Consider the following 15653-nt stretch of genomic DNA (forward strand, 5'->3'; position numbering starts at 1 on the left):
ATCCTATGGTTAAATCCTGAATCTTGAATTCACGTCCCATTTTGATCAAAATGCAATTTTGAATCTATTTTCAATACACTTTATTTGATTTTGAATTTATTCTAAAACTTGATTGATTTTGTAGTTTTTTTAAACTGTTTACAACCAGAATTGTGGTAAAGTTGTGAACCTTTCAGCACTAGTATAGTTCACACAAACACAGAGAAGTAACACACACATGAAGAGGGTTAGAGATTAGAAGAAATGTGAGACTGATTGTACAGCAGAATAATGCCCACAATAACCAAGTACTAACTAGCTCATTTCACTTACTAGAATATCTTATCCTGTACATTTTACTTAACTGTCTACTAAATCAGCATTACCCAATATTGAGATTAACAATAGCTTACCATACTAACTGTGATATGAATGTGATGGACTGAGAACATAAAAATGGAATCAACAATCCATATCTCTTTCAGAACAGTCATACAAGGAAGCAGAAGATAATAATTGTAACAGTTGATTGTATGTGATGGATATGTCTTGTTGAGTCTAGGCTACAGTCGGGTGACATCTACATTGTCCAGGTACTCACCAGGGAGAGCGGTGACGTCTCCGCCACTAGACAGTCGTTGCGAGGCGTGTGTCGCGTGTCCGTTGGCATGGCCGCCGTGTGTGGTGGGGGGACTGGCTAGGGCCGCAGCCACTGCTAGATCCCGCCTCATCATCACATTCTCTTGCGTCGTCCGCTCGGCAGTTGAAAACTCACTGGTACGCCGGCCCACCTGTAACACAATCACATAAATTTACAGAAAATGAATGCTGATGTATTAGATTCAAAAGTGTTGTTTAGATTATCAAAACAAAAATAAGAATAAGAGAAACTAGTGGTAAGAGGAGTGTTGAACAATATAAGAAATAGTAAGAAAAAGAAGATGTTTAACACTGAAATAAAACATCAAACGAGGAAAAGGAGGAGTTTTATTTAGAGAGATAAGGAAAGAAGAGGTTTATGAGTACACCCAGGAACTTATTTTTTACACAAATATTGGTAGGATTGATTTTTTTCTAATTAGAGAAGTTATGAAATGTGAAAAAGACATTTAATGAAGCATTTTATAAAAGGTTGAGATATTGGCCAGAACTGGTAATTAGTAAGTGTAATGTACCTTCTGTTCAAAGGCCGGCTCCTTGAACAGTCCGAACGGCCGCTTGGGTAGCTCGTTGGAGGGAGGAGCCCCTGCATAGTCAAGCTTGGCTTTCCTCAGCTCATCCATACACTTCTGTAGACTCTCCATTGTAACGTCTTCCTCAAACTCATAACTCTGCTCTAGGTGAACCTGCGGACCACACTCATGCTGCCTCATACATCCTCGGATCACAAGTCAGTGAACCATGGAACTTCCAGGTCTGAATTCATGGTCATGAAATCATCCTTTTTTTAATTTGGGTGTAACCTGAATGAAGTGAACTCATACCATCACTTTCCACAAAATAATTTCCAACATTATTTAAAATGAATAATAAATATTTTCCCCCAGCAGAATGAGTTGCAAACTCTTATCCTACTTCAAACTAATTTGAAATTGTAATAGAATAATTTTTACTCAGTGTAATTTAAAATAAAAGTATTATCTTCGTAAGGGTAGGAATATCAATATCATTAGCTTTGATCATTATGTGCAGGCCTAACAATTCACCCATCTGAGCTCAGTTGAGTAAAAACCATCATGCTTTCACCTTCCCAATCCATAAAACTGTTACCTATTTGTTAGACAGGTCCTTTGTATATACCGTAGTAAATTTAACCTCCAACTCCCAGCTCAAACAAAATCAGCCTAACATTATGTGTCATATTTGTGAAATATCATGTGGACTTTGTATGACAAATAAAGCAATACATTACATTTCTACCAGCAGTAAGCATGATTTTGTGACAGAATGAGCCGAGTGAAGTAGGCAAGAATAAAAGCAAAATAATCAATAAATACTAAGTTAAATTTTTAAAAAGGTTAGAAAAATTTAATTACTAGAAAAATGTAACAGATTTTTTTCGGTAGATATATTTTAACAACTAGTTATATTAGTTGATGTTAATACACAATCCATTACTGAAAGTACATTAAGTATACAAAAAAACCATTACTTGTTTTGAAATATCTAAAAGTTGTTTATTTAAATGTTGTCGTTCATGGAAGATAAAAGAAATATTATTAACTGTAGAATTCACAGATCTTTGAATAATGGTTATTTGTGCGTTCAAGATGTAGGCTATCCGAAAACAGACGGCGTTTTCATTTCAACTTGAACAATTTTTTTACTGCCAATCTTTGTCAACATTACAATCCATATCCAGCAGGATTTGTAATTTGTTTAGACCTTTAATTTAAAGGTTGTTATCTTAAAATGTTTATTATTTTATCATTTTATTTTATTTCAACACTAAATTCAATTTATTTGTTAATCTTATTTGATTTCATAGCTTAGAAAAAAGGTTACTTGTTGTAGTAAGACTGAAAAAACAAGCATGGAAAAACTTATAAATAAATAAAAGAACTATTTACTAAAAGTACCGTAACTCAAAAGTCTTCAAAGAGATTAATGCATGAAAGATAAACTAATCAAAATAAAATAACAATAGTTCAATATTCATAACAAACTATTACTAAGTAGGCCTAATAAAAAGAGTTTTTACTATTTAGAGCATTGTTTTGTTTATTTTATTTTGTTGTTTTTGCTTTGGTTAGGTATCAGGTTTAGTGTATGTGGTATACTGACATTACTATTTCATTTGGATTGCCACATGTTCATGTTACCTTACTCGGTATTTAATGTTTATGTACCTCACTTAGTATTTAAAAGGTATGAAACATTTAGTCAGTTTAAATTCTGGATTTCCTCTATTTCCAGATTAAATGCATACTTTTTTATAATGAAGGTACGTAACATTGATTTATTTAGTTGTTTATTGTTTACTTTATGTTGTCATTAAACCATACTTTGAACTGTATTATATGTACTAGAAACAGTACAGATCCTTGACGTGGACATGATTGTTTCATTAATAAGAGTAAGTCCGTAATGTTTTGCTTAAAATCTCATTTAAATTTTTTAAATGAATAAAACCCTACAGATTTTCTGGTATATGAGTACATGCTATCATCGTTGAAGACATTTGGGCCACACTTAAAATAAATGAATGTAATGATGCGCATGATGCGAGGCCATACCTGGTACATGCCTACCTGCAGGTACTGCAGTATATCGTCCATGCCTCGCTTGCTGAGGTTACGTCGGTGCATCTTGAGTATGTTGTAAGCCATGGCCGTCAACACACGTTCCCCCTCCAGTAGATACACGTCCCACACCCTCAGTGTCAGCTTGAATGGTATCTGGACAGAACAAATCTTGAGCTACTACGAGTCTATAAAACTCGTGTCAAAACCAAAACTTAAATCCACTGGAAATCAGGAAAAGTTTCTGTTTTGACATTTGATTTGGCGAGTAAAAAATCAAAACTTATAGAGGCCCAACATTGTTTTTAAAAGAAATCACACCTGTGTTTCTTTTAAATGAGAAGGTCACAAACGTTGTCATCAGTCATAAATCTTTGATAGCAAAGTCTTATTGTTAGATACAAAATAACGCTTCTTTTCCTCACTAAAATAAAATCCATTATCAAGACTTTACAAGTCAAATTAAATTTACTTAGCATTTTATCACTCACAGAATATACAGATAAACTGTCATTCACATTAGTGGATTTTTAGCTAATTTAAAGCACTTAAAAAGGTTTACTATTTAATGTTATGTGTAAACTATTGAGTTAAGTTTGTTTCTTGAACCAGGGTGGACTGTTTCCCATTCAGATGCTTGCTACCCCAACAAGTATCCTTGAAACTATTGTTCTATGTTACATACTTAAGCTCAAAACTTATAATAGTTATGATAAAATACATTAATTGATTTGAGTCTCTGACAGAATACTAACCCTGTCTAGGAAACACTGAAAGAACCACTTGAGGGTGTAGATGCCCGTGTCTACTCCATTCTTGTCTAGATGTTTCTTCAGTTTGGGGAGGAACTTGTTCATGATCTTATCATGATGCTCCTGATACCTCAGTAGCTTGGGGAACCCGGGAATGAAGAAACCTGGAAACCATTCAGGGTGTAGTATGCTATTTGCTAAAACCATTGTGCAGAGGAATTTATATAGACAGCAAGAGAATGGTTGCAAATATAGGAACCCTTTAACAGTCCATCAAAGACTATTGAAGGTCCCCCAGCAAAATTTAGTTTTATGAGACTGCAGGCATAATAGATCTAAGGAGCAAAAGTAGCTGGATGATACAGAGCCCAGCCAATCAACACTGGCAATTAAATCATAACAAAGACTTCCATCAAAAGGGATTGATAAAGAAATATTCAAGAACAACAATCCATGATAGTTTAGTTTGTGGCCTCAAGCAATATAACTCTTATGAAAATCCTCTGATTTTGATGCTTTTTAGATCAAACATGCAACATGATTTTAATCAATTTATGAAAGTTGGTTGCTCAATAATTGGTCGTGTGACAAATTGTGAAATCAAGGCGGCAACGGGTGTGTCCCAGTGCCTTTCTCAAAACATCCTAAATCATTAAGATACCCCACTTAATCAGTGCCATTTATTCTTGTACTGTATCGGCTAACCCACCAAGCCAGCTTTGCTTAGTACATTGCAGTCACAAGCCTTGAGGTCCATGTGAAAGGGAAACGCAAAATCGAAAGTGACTGCCAACCTGTAGGTTTTAGCTACACTAAAAATAAGGTATAAATATATATACCTATGGGCTCCTTACAGTCTTCGCAATCCTTAAGTTATAGCACTACAACCGTTTCGGAGATCAGTCCATCGTTGAGTGCGTAGTCGTAGTACACTGAACTAAAAAACACTTGTCCATATTTACATTTTTACGGCATTTCTTCATTTTCATTGCATCAAAGTTTAATTAACACTACATATACAACACAAAACACGAACTTGACAGGAAAACATTCAAGCACGTGCATGGCTAAAAAACTGACGACCGACTGCAGTTGTCGTGCTCAATCAGTTGTAGTGCTATAACTTAGGATTGCAAATACTGTAACTAGCCTATATTTATACATATTTATATAAATATCTGCCACACTGAAAAATCATAAATATAAGGATCAATCATAAAATTTGTGACAAATTGAATAAATAATTAATCTAATTTTAAATGCAATTGTGAACTTACCATGCATATTGAACTTTCTATCACTAACAAGGATGGAGAGGGCCCAGAAAGCGTCTTCTTCATTCAGGTACATGAGCAACAGCGCGGCGATCTGACTCATGCCTTGACAGTAGCCGATTTCAAGGTTGTAAACACTGTAGGCACCCAGCACGTTGAACAGCTCCTGTTGTTTGATATTGTACCTACAATCAACACATTGGTTCATACAGAGTTGATAAAAAACGGTTTTAAACACTGTAGGCACATAGCACGTTGAACAGCTCCTGTTGTTTGATATTGTACCTACAATTAACACATTGGTTCATACAGAGTTGATAAAAAAACGGTTTTAAACACTGTAGGCACACAGCACGTTGAACAGCTCCTGTTGTTTGATATTGTACCTACAATCAACACATTGGTTCATACAGAGTTGATAAAAAAACGGTTTTAAACACTGTAGGCACACAGCACGTTAAACGGCTCCTGTTGCTTGGTACTGTACCTACAATTAACACATTGGTTGATACAGTGTTGATATAAAAAGAAGGTTGTAAACACTGTAGGCACCCAGCACGTTGAACAGCTCCTGTTGCTTGGTCTTGTACCTACAATTAACACGTTGGTTGATTTAGTGTTGATATAAAAAGAAGGTTTTAAACACTGTAGGCACCCAGTACGTTGAACAGCTCCTGTTGCTTGGCATTGTACCTATAATTTACACATTGGGTTGATACAGTGTTGATATAAAAATAAGGTTTTAAACACTGTAGGCACCCAGCACGTTGAACAGCTCCTGTTGCTTGGTATTGTACCTACAATTTACACGTTGGGTTGATACAGTGTTGATATAAAAAGAGTTGTATCAAATAAACAAAAAAGCCTGTATAGTAGACTCCCTCTTATCCGGACACCTTTTAACCTGACTACACTTGGTAGAAGTGACATCTCTTTATCTGGATAATTTCTGTCAGCACATCGGTTTAACCGGACTAGATCGGTCCTGAAGAGTCCGGATAAGAGGGAGTCTACTGTATAATAATTTAGTTTTAACTTGTTATGCTTTTTTGACAATGTCAGCAGTTTTTTACAGCTTTGCTGAACTTTTAAAAATATCCTGCGACAGTGATACATACATGATACATGATGTCTCCGTCCGTAGTCCTTTGTCGTAAGGAATTCAACAGGTCAGGGTTATTACAAAGAATAACCTAACTTAAACTAGTTTTTGTCACCGTTAATGTAACTGTATATGTGATGGAAGATTGACTCCACTAGATATTTTTTTTTAATTCTAGTTTAAATTTATTTAAGCTCTGAATTTCAAGTAATTTTTCCAGTACGGCCTGCTACAATTTCATTACAATGTAATCTGGTTTGTGTTCAAATGTGGTGAGTTGGTGTTGGACTGCATGTGTGCCCTTTTTTCGGGTATTGTAAGTGTGATTTGTAAAAAGTTGGTTTGATGTTCTGTGATTTTATGTAGCAAACTGTTCTAAGATAAAAAGTGAAGGGACTGTGAGAAAGCCAAGTTCTTTGCAAACATTTCTGTAGCTGGTCCAAGGCAACGGCATGCTCATGATTGCTCTAACTCTCTTATTCAGCCAAACAAAAAAACTGTTCAATGTTTTTCTTTACAGCTCCCCACAAGATGAATAAATACAAAATGTGTGGTTATATTAGAAGTTTGGAGAGGGCCAGTTTTCCGAAGGTCCTTAACCTTCAAAGAACAAAGACCCCTCGAGCCAATGACCCTTCCAGTTTTTTTTTTATTTGTGCGTCCCAACTCAATTTATCATCCAATCTCATTCTCAAAAATTCGGTAGTTTTTGAAATTTTGATTTGGTCCTCTCCAATGAATATGTTCGGAGTCTTATTATTTTTTTTTTTATTTTGTCTGTTTGCAGTTTGGATATACATGTATCATGTTTTTTTTTGGGGGGGGGGGGGGGGAATTTAAAATGATATGAGTTTGTTCAAAGAGAAAAGGTCAGCCAAATTATTTGCTCTTTGATTAGGTTCTGCCTCCAGGGCCACGTTGTCAGTTCCCTTTAGGAACAACGCTGTGTCATCCGCAAAGAGATAGACGCTGCTCTCCGGAACAGTATCTGTTATGTTATTAATGTAGACCAGGAAAAGGAGAGGTCCAAAGACTGATCTCTGCGAAACGCCATTGAAGATGGATTTTGTTGTTGATGAAATTCTTTCAGATTTTGAATTTGTTTTGTTGAATTTCAGTAAATGGAATCAGTTGCTCATATAGGATGTGAGCCACTTCAGCATTAGTCCTGAAATTCCAATTGATGCCAATTTTTTTCAGTAAAATCGCAGGTTTGACTCAATGAAGGCTTTGGAAAGATCAGCAAAACAGCCAACTACTGTTTATCCAGCCTCCCTTGCATCTATGCTGCTGTTGATGAAATCAATGAGTGCACATTTTTTTTTATTTGTTGGGCCTGAAACCATATTGTCTGTCACAAAATATGTTGTTATTTTACAAGGAGTTTATAAGTTGCTCCAAAAGAACTTTCTCAATTAATTTTGAAACAACTGGTAGGATAGAGACTGGATGATAATTCCCTGAGTCGTTTCTGTCTGAATCTTTGAAAAAATTATTTAATTTTTGTATTTTGCAGTTTTGCAAGAAAATTTTAGAAGCCAATGAAACGATTGATTTCCAAGAAATAAACTTGAAAGAAGTCAAACAACTCAAGACTAATATATCATGTTGGAGTGTTGCAAGCCTAGTGGTTACAGTCTCAAACATCGGTTTGTGTGACTTATTTTATCTCTGGAGTATACACAACCGTTTGAGGGTATTGGACTACTTTTCCTTAGAAGAATTCTGCAATTACAATAAAACATCACTAACTCAACAGTCAACAGCTGACACAATTTTTTTCAGAATATTTAGTTTTAATCGTTGTATATTTGACATTTCCTTAAATATTGTCTACTCAATATGTATACATACTCATGTAAGTAATACATTTATGTGTAAATATTAGTCTGCTGTGTATTAGTTTATTAAAATCCATTAAAAATGTCAATGCTCTGGATAACTCGACAACCTCTAGGTCCACAAATTGTCGGGTTAGTTAGGTTTAAATCTAATAATGCCACAGGCGTAGACACTTACACTTAAGGCGCTTTAGAGACATGAATTATATACTGACTCACCTTTCCCTAAACATGATGTTATCCCTGTACGTCCGGTTCACGTCCAGGTCGATCTGTCGGATGTCTGGAGACCATCGCCACGCCAACTCGCGCATCTCCTGTCAACAACAAGCACTAGTTACAGCTGGACGAATTCCATACTCAATCAAACAAGCCTAAGTAATTAACTTACAGTTTGAGATCCAATGTCTGATATATCGGATGTAAGACTAACACAACCAAACGTCCACTTACAGCCATCAATTCAACACAAAAAACAGCTGAAAGCTATACACCTGACATGCGCTGTAACCTATAATTCAAGTTTAGGACTACTACCGTACCCTTGGACTTTTATTTCTTACATCTTTGAGTACTATTAGTGAGGTAGACTGTTAACCCTTCCCGAGCGTTGGCCGTATATATACGCAACTCAATCTAAGGTCACAAGCGTACGACGCATATAGGCTATATGTCAAAACAATTTACGCATTTCAAGTTGTCTCTTGGCCGTCAACAGTTACCTTAAGCTATTAATCAATATTATTTTTGCGATAACTTTTTTTAATTTTTTGTGGTAAATTTCTGATTGGTGGGTTGGCATCACTGATCTCATAACAACTGTTGTTTACAAAACCGGCCGGCTGAGTCATCCTCGTTATTGTTTTACACAGACAGTCTGTTTACTTGTTCTTGAGTGAAGTAAATCTAGTGAGATAAGATGAGTGGAATATATTCAGTGCATTAGAATGTGTTGTGTTGTTTATTGAAAGTGGCGTTTTGATTGAATAATCCAAATTAATATTTTGTATTGTATTATGTAGTCTGTATTGTCTTTTAGTAATAATAAATAAGTCATATTGTTATTATAATGATTTGTTATTTCATTAACAGTTTATTAAAAATAAATATTTTTCCTAAACAAAATTTACAAGCCTTAGGCGATATATTCGTATCAATGAATTCCTAAGCGAGCGTTGGACTTATATATACGCCGCAACAATTATGGTCATAAAACTTGTAAACAAATTATTTTGATAAAAAATGTTGTCTTAAACGACAAGATAGATCTGGAAAAACATCAAAATTTCAAAATCAATTTTTTTACCCCCAATAAAAAATTATTGATGATCCCTTAGTGGATTGGACTTTGCCCTGCCCCTGCAGCGCCGCTCGGGAAGGGTTTAATCAGAAGCTGAACTAGTTTAAGACATTGTCTCTCCGGCCAGAGGTCAGCACAGTAAATGGAGAGGTTGAGTACTGTCTCAGTCAGGTCTCGTGTGCAACTAATCTTGATGGTTCTGAAATGTACCCAGCTGCCCTTGCTCATTGGGTTTTGAAGAAATGGTCTAGCTACAGAACAAGCCAATCTCAAAGACAGAGCTATTCACTCATCCTTCAGTAATTTTTACCTTAAAATTCACAACCTGGTCTGTCAGAATCGTACAGTGCAAATTAAATCTAATGGATTTTTTTAAAATACTTAAGCATTATGTTTAATTTAGAGCATTTACAATTCTGTCTACCCACAATTTATACATACAACAGATAAAGGCATATAGCTACTTTAGTTCTAAAAAATACAAAAACGGTCCAAATTTTGCTTTTTCTTTAAAATGTTGTAATAAATTAGAATGGTTTCACAAGTTTCAACCAGAAATGTATTTGAGTATATTTTTTTTGTTTATTGGTTTTCACGGTATGTTATAAACAGGTTGATTACAGTATGTATAATACAACTAACTTTTTGAGACGTATGCCACATTGGAGGAAGGCCAGGAGACAGCTGTACTGTTAATATTTAAAATATACGATACAGATTGTGATTAAATTTAAACACAACATCCTTGTGAATCATAAGATTTTGTGATGAGAGATGTTTTTAAAATTACAGTTAGGGTTATGTTGAGGGCCTTGAAATTGCCATGGTATATTTCTTATTTGTTTTTTATTTTATAATTTTCAGTGTGATATTTTATTTTAGATACTAGCAGAGTACCCGTCCTTCGTACGGGGTTGGCATGTAAGTATAAGTGACATTAGCGTATGGTTTGACAGCTCCATTTAAGTAATGTTAATAAATAATGTTTACATTCAGGATAGTGACATCATTATTTTAAATATGATCCTTACCCTCTCTGTTCTAATATTCATGCAGTATTTAAATGAATGTTTGAACCAGCTGTATGGAATTGTGAAATCAAAATTAATATGACAGTTAGTACTGCTTGTTTACATTTTTAAACTTTGTAGGTTTGTTCTTTGTTGTCATGGATACCATCAATCAAAATTTACTTTGAAATCTCTCACCTCCGATTTTTGAAAGCCCACGGGGCAGAGCCCGAGGTCAATATCGAAGCGGGAATAGTTCTATATGTATCCTCGGAACTGTAGCTTCATGTGTGTGCAATTTGAGCCCAATAGGTTCAGTAGTTTTTGAGATTAGCTCATACAAACACACACACAGACACCACCTCTTCTTTATAATAGTATAGATAGATAGATTATCATGATTTTATAACAGGTGTAGTTTTTTATGAAAATGAATCCTTCAGATAATTTTTTTTTTTCAGTATGATATTTACTGACGTGACTTTATCAGTAAATATCATACTGAAACAAAGTTTATTTTTTATCTGAAGAATTAATTTTTATTTAAAAAAACTCAAACATTTTTGTTTGGCTACGGCCTTGGCTAATACTTGGCGACAATGTCGCGGTGACATTGAATGAAAGTGTATAGTAATATATAATACTCTAACTAGGCCTATATGATTTAATTTGTAATAGATTCGCTTAAATCGTATAATACTGCAAAAAAGGTATTAAAAAAATCAACGCAATCTAAGGCCTAATCCAAAAACATACAAAAACTGTTATAGATCCTTACGTATTGTTATAATCAATTACACTATTTTGATAATAGGCTATAACATCTCGAAGCTCTTTACTGGTATGGTAAAAAGGTCAACTGAAATGTTGAAATTGTCAACTAGTGTGGCCCACCCGAGCAACTTTGTCGTCGCCACAAAGTCGCCAAGTGTGGCCCTAGCCTTATAGCATTGACTATTGGATGCAGAAGTTATGTTGTATTAATAGTCAATAGTATCATGAAAATATGTAAAATACAATGTCATAACACATAGAAAATGCTAAAAAAAAAACAAAAAAAAACAGTTTAATGTGAAAACTAAAGAATAGATAGTCTATGCATGTGTGTTTGGTGAGTGCAAAAACTACTGAATTGACTGGGCTGGAATTGTACTAAAAGATAGATCATAATATCCCTGATAAACAAATGCAATTGTGTCATCAAAATCCCCGCTGGCCTATACTCCATGGATGTCCAAAGGTTTGAAGTAGAGCTTTTGGAAGTAAATATTGATTGGTCTCCTCAGCGTTTGCAAACAGAAAAGCCACAATCTTTGTTTCTATAATCACTCATAAGTGAGTGACTGTTTCCTGCAGTAGTTGGCCAACCCACATTGTCTCACTTCTCTGTCATTTTCCTGAGGTGAAGCATAGGTATATCAACTAACAACTAGTAGGAAATAATTGAAGTATATTGAGAAAAATACAGTGTCACAACTTTTCAAATTTACTTATAGATTTTGTAAATAAATTAGATCTATATGTCAAAGAAAAAGGGTAACCATCAGACAGATAGGCTAGTTACCGTTTGAAATCAAATTTTAAACTGTGTTTACAACATTTGTGATTTAAAAAAATGTTCTATTTGGTTTTACAACGTTGGAATGATTTAATAGTCAAGATCATGTGAAAGCTAATGCTGTTAACAGGTGGTCCACAGGTGTGCATTAGCTTATGTTACACATTTTTACTCACAATATTAACTTGAGCTAAACCCTCTGCACATTCAACAGCTTACGATTTACATACTATACTGTTTCTTTGGGAAACCTAATCATATTGTACTTGGAAAAACAAATCAATTGGCATTAATAAGACCAATTATAATTTTACCATTAATAGTTAATGAATCATCCGCAATTCAACAGAGTTTAATAACCAAACGTAATAATTTCAAAAAAAGATACAAGAAAAAAACAAAACACAAAGAGTAAAGAATCAACATCTGTTTGTTTTGTAAAATTATATATTTAAAAGATAATGCTTTGTAAGATGATGTACGTACATGTTATCAACAGATAACAAACTATCCAAACTATCTTTAACTGCCTGCTAAGAAGTAAAAACTAATGTTTTTTAACACATTTTTTCCCATTTCCAATATCTTTCAACACGCAGAAATGCAATACAAAACATTTGAATAATCTATCTATCTATATTATTATATATGTATATAATACGCTAAGACGATTTTTTGTAAACAGAACTCCTTCCTCATTTTTGGACCGATTTTGATGATTGAAGTGTCAAAGAAATGGCCTTGATCTGTAGTTTTGCAAAGTGTTTTTCAATTTTTGAAATCTTTATTAGTTTGGGCAGGATCTTCCATCAAAGTTGGGTTTTCTCCCATAAGATTAACATGGGGGAATCTAAATATTTAATTGGAAACGTTGTCTCCACTAATTTGAGAGAACGGCTAGGCGTATAAACTTGATAGAGGTGTCTAAAGAGAGGTCTCGGTCTGTAGATGAGCCATCAAAAGAAAAACAAAGTAAATTCCCTTAGGGCTCTGCTCCAGAAGCTTTAAAAGATCCTTCCACAGATTTGTTTATAGTAGGACACAAAATTAGTCCCATGTCTGCAGGTAGAGTGGACCCGTCCTAATCCTGCTCGTCAAAACAACGCTATTGTTGGGAGCTCGGCGATGCAGGCGGGCTGGGAATACCGGTCCTCCTCGCCTCGCTGTTCCTAGAAATTCCGCGTCCTACTACAATTTGCATAAATTGAACCATAAGACTTAGAGCATCATGCGAAGACTCATTTTGTTCGTATGAGAAAGAGGAATAAACACAATTTTGAGTGAACGCTCTAAGATTTCCCTTTACCGAGTTATCAGGTCAAGGAGTTAGTCTCGGTGTATGAACCTGCTGTGGCCGGGCGCATTGGGAAAATCCAGAGCCAGAGCAGGTTCAATAGCTAAGCTCCAAACAATAGTGTTGTTTTGATAAGCAGGATTACGACGGGTCCACTCTACCTGAAGACATGGGACTTTAATTTTGTGTCCTACTATACATTTTGGCCATGTGGATAATACTTTTTAATTAAACCGCTGTTAATTTTTAAATTGTATTGCAAACAACACACATTTATTAGGAGTTACTGAATTGTCCAAAAGAAGTATTTGCAATGTTATTTTCTGATTTTAAAATTGATTTTCATCTAGGTATCATGTCATGTTTTGCAATATAATGTTCCATTACGAAATAAGTGGAAAATTCCTTTCATCACAGTAACTCTTACAATTATTTCTTATTCAACTATCTTATATCTGTTTTATGGGTTGGTATCTGCCTTTTCACAACTTTTGCCTATATGTTATCATATTATTCTAGACAGATCATCACAGGTTCATGAGATTATTGTCATACATGTTTTCAATCATTGGAAGAATCTTCGATTGTGTAATACAATACATACAAAATAATACAAGTGCAGAAGGGTACATTGCCCATATGAGCCGTGTCCATATTTTGTTAAATTAATAGTGGTTTACAGCAACTGGATTCATTTCTGTATAATGTTTATGAAGAAATATATGCATGATTTAGAAAGTCATTAATGTGCAAAATTACAATTTATTGCAGACTTTTTATAGATGTTACTTCGATGTATTCATTCAGCTTAGTGAAAATATAATAATATGGATATGTATACAAATACGAACTTGGACTCTTAGAGAGCCTTTGAATGTTATTAGACTAACGAAAAGGGTTGTGCATGTTTACTAGCACTACTCAGCAACAAAAACCATTAAATTTATCTCTAAAAAAAATATTCTTAAAGTACACTGAGCAGCAGCCTAAAGAAATCTACCCATATAGTAACAAAATGCTCTAACTCGCATTGTGGCATTCATAATTCAGCTTATATTTCTCCAACAGATAATTCGTCTGCAGAAGAATTTTATTGTACTCTTACCACGTCTAATAACATCCAAACACAGAAACCTTGCCTGAAATGGTACCTATCTTGAAAAATTATTTGCAGTGACCTATATTACGGACCGTGTCCCACTGGGTCGGTAACATTTTATTGAAAATAACACGAAATTTTAGCTGTAAAAATGGCCCAATGAGTAAATACTATTTAAGCAGCTACTGTCATGACAGAAAGATCATATTCCTTTTAAACTAGATCACGTAATCCTTTATCAGATACGTTGATTAACAATGCATGTAAACGTCAATATTTATGTAACAGCCAATTTACAGTATTATTGCTTTTTGGAAATGCCACATTGCTATGTCATTTGCATTATTTGTTTCCAATGAAGCCGCATGACCATATATAAACGAGGAGGCCCCTAACAGCTCAAGAATAAAATCCAACTTCACTTCAAGTATATTCCACTACATTTAACATTCTGTAGAGAGATTATATTGACAACTTTATGTAACTGATAAGGCTGAGACAACTAACTGACATCCCCCATGTCAAGGAATTCCAGCTTTAATAGTAAGTAACCCCACAACCAATTTCTAAAAACTGTGCTAGAGGGTTATTCATTAGCACAGAAGTACGATATGAACTGACGCGAAGTGACGAAGGAAAAAACAAACTTACACTGTAAAGGATATAAGTCCCTTTGAAGTAAGAACGTGTCTTACCAACAAACAGATATTTTCTTCTCAAATAAAATCATAGATTAATCTGCATTACACTGATGAAATAACAGAAGTGTTTAAAGAGCAAAAGATCCGCCAATACGATTTTAATACTATTTAAAAGTTCTTCCAAAGGAAGAGATACCAGATAACATACTAATAATAACTCTGATGACATAAGGTATGGGAAATATTGTATTCATTGAATGATCAACCAAATTTGGTATCTAACGTAATTAATATCAATAGGCTACTCTTTAAACAATGCTTAATGCTCAAAATGTGTATAATCATTGAAAATTTAACTCAATTTAACCTAGTTGGATGAATTAGCGTAAGCCTTGAAAGTAACTGTCGATTTCTACGGGTTTCACCTAGTGTTATTCATATTGCTTTCTACAATTACTACTATGTAATTAAAGTTCTCGAATCCTAAATGCTTTTTATTTTTACAATCAAAATAATTATCCAGGGGCGGCTCCAGGAATATTTTTTTTTTGGTAGGCATGA

The 15653-nt window shown here is 34.5% G+C and overlaps 1 protein-coding gene across 6 annotated transcripts in view; it reads right to left on the reverse strand.

Moving 5' to 3' along the window:
• LOC128994192 (USP6 N-terminal-like protein) overlaps positions 1 to 15653 on the reverse strand; it is a 44210-nt gene that overhangs the window by 16236 nt on the left and 12321 nt on the right. For 4 of the 6 annotated variants that reach the window (XM_054418566.1, XM_054418567.1, XM_054418565.1 and 1 more), the window contains exons 4-9: positions 8410 to 8507; positions 5251 to 5432; positions 3977 to 4137; positions 3216 to 3377; positions 1155 to 1325; positions 581 to 770 (exon numbers count right to left, since the gene is read on the reverse strand). In XM_054418566.1, coding sequence (XP_054274541.1) covers positions 581 to 770; positions 1155 to 1325; positions 3216 to 3377; positions 3977 to 4137; positions 5251 to 5432; positions 8410 to 8507 — 964 coding nt within the window. The remainder of the gene's footprint in view (positions 1 to 580; positions 771 to 1154; positions 1326 to 3215; positions 3378 to 3976; positions 4138 to 5250; positions 5433 to 8409; positions 8508 to 15653) is intronic. The other 2 variants (XM_054418568.1, XM_054418564.1) reach the window with 1 other exon arrangement.

Source organism: Macrosteles quadrilineatus, unplaced genomic scaffold, assembly GCF_028750875.1.
Source record: "Macrosteles quadrilineatus isolate MER2022 unplaced genomic scaffold, UCM_ALF_1.0 Scaffold_5__1_contigs__length_97177068, whole genome shotgun sequence".
NCBI classification, from domain to species: domain Eukaryota; kingdom Metazoa; phylum Arthropoda; class Insecta; order Hemiptera; family Cicadellidae; genus Macrosteles; species Macrosteles quadrilineatus.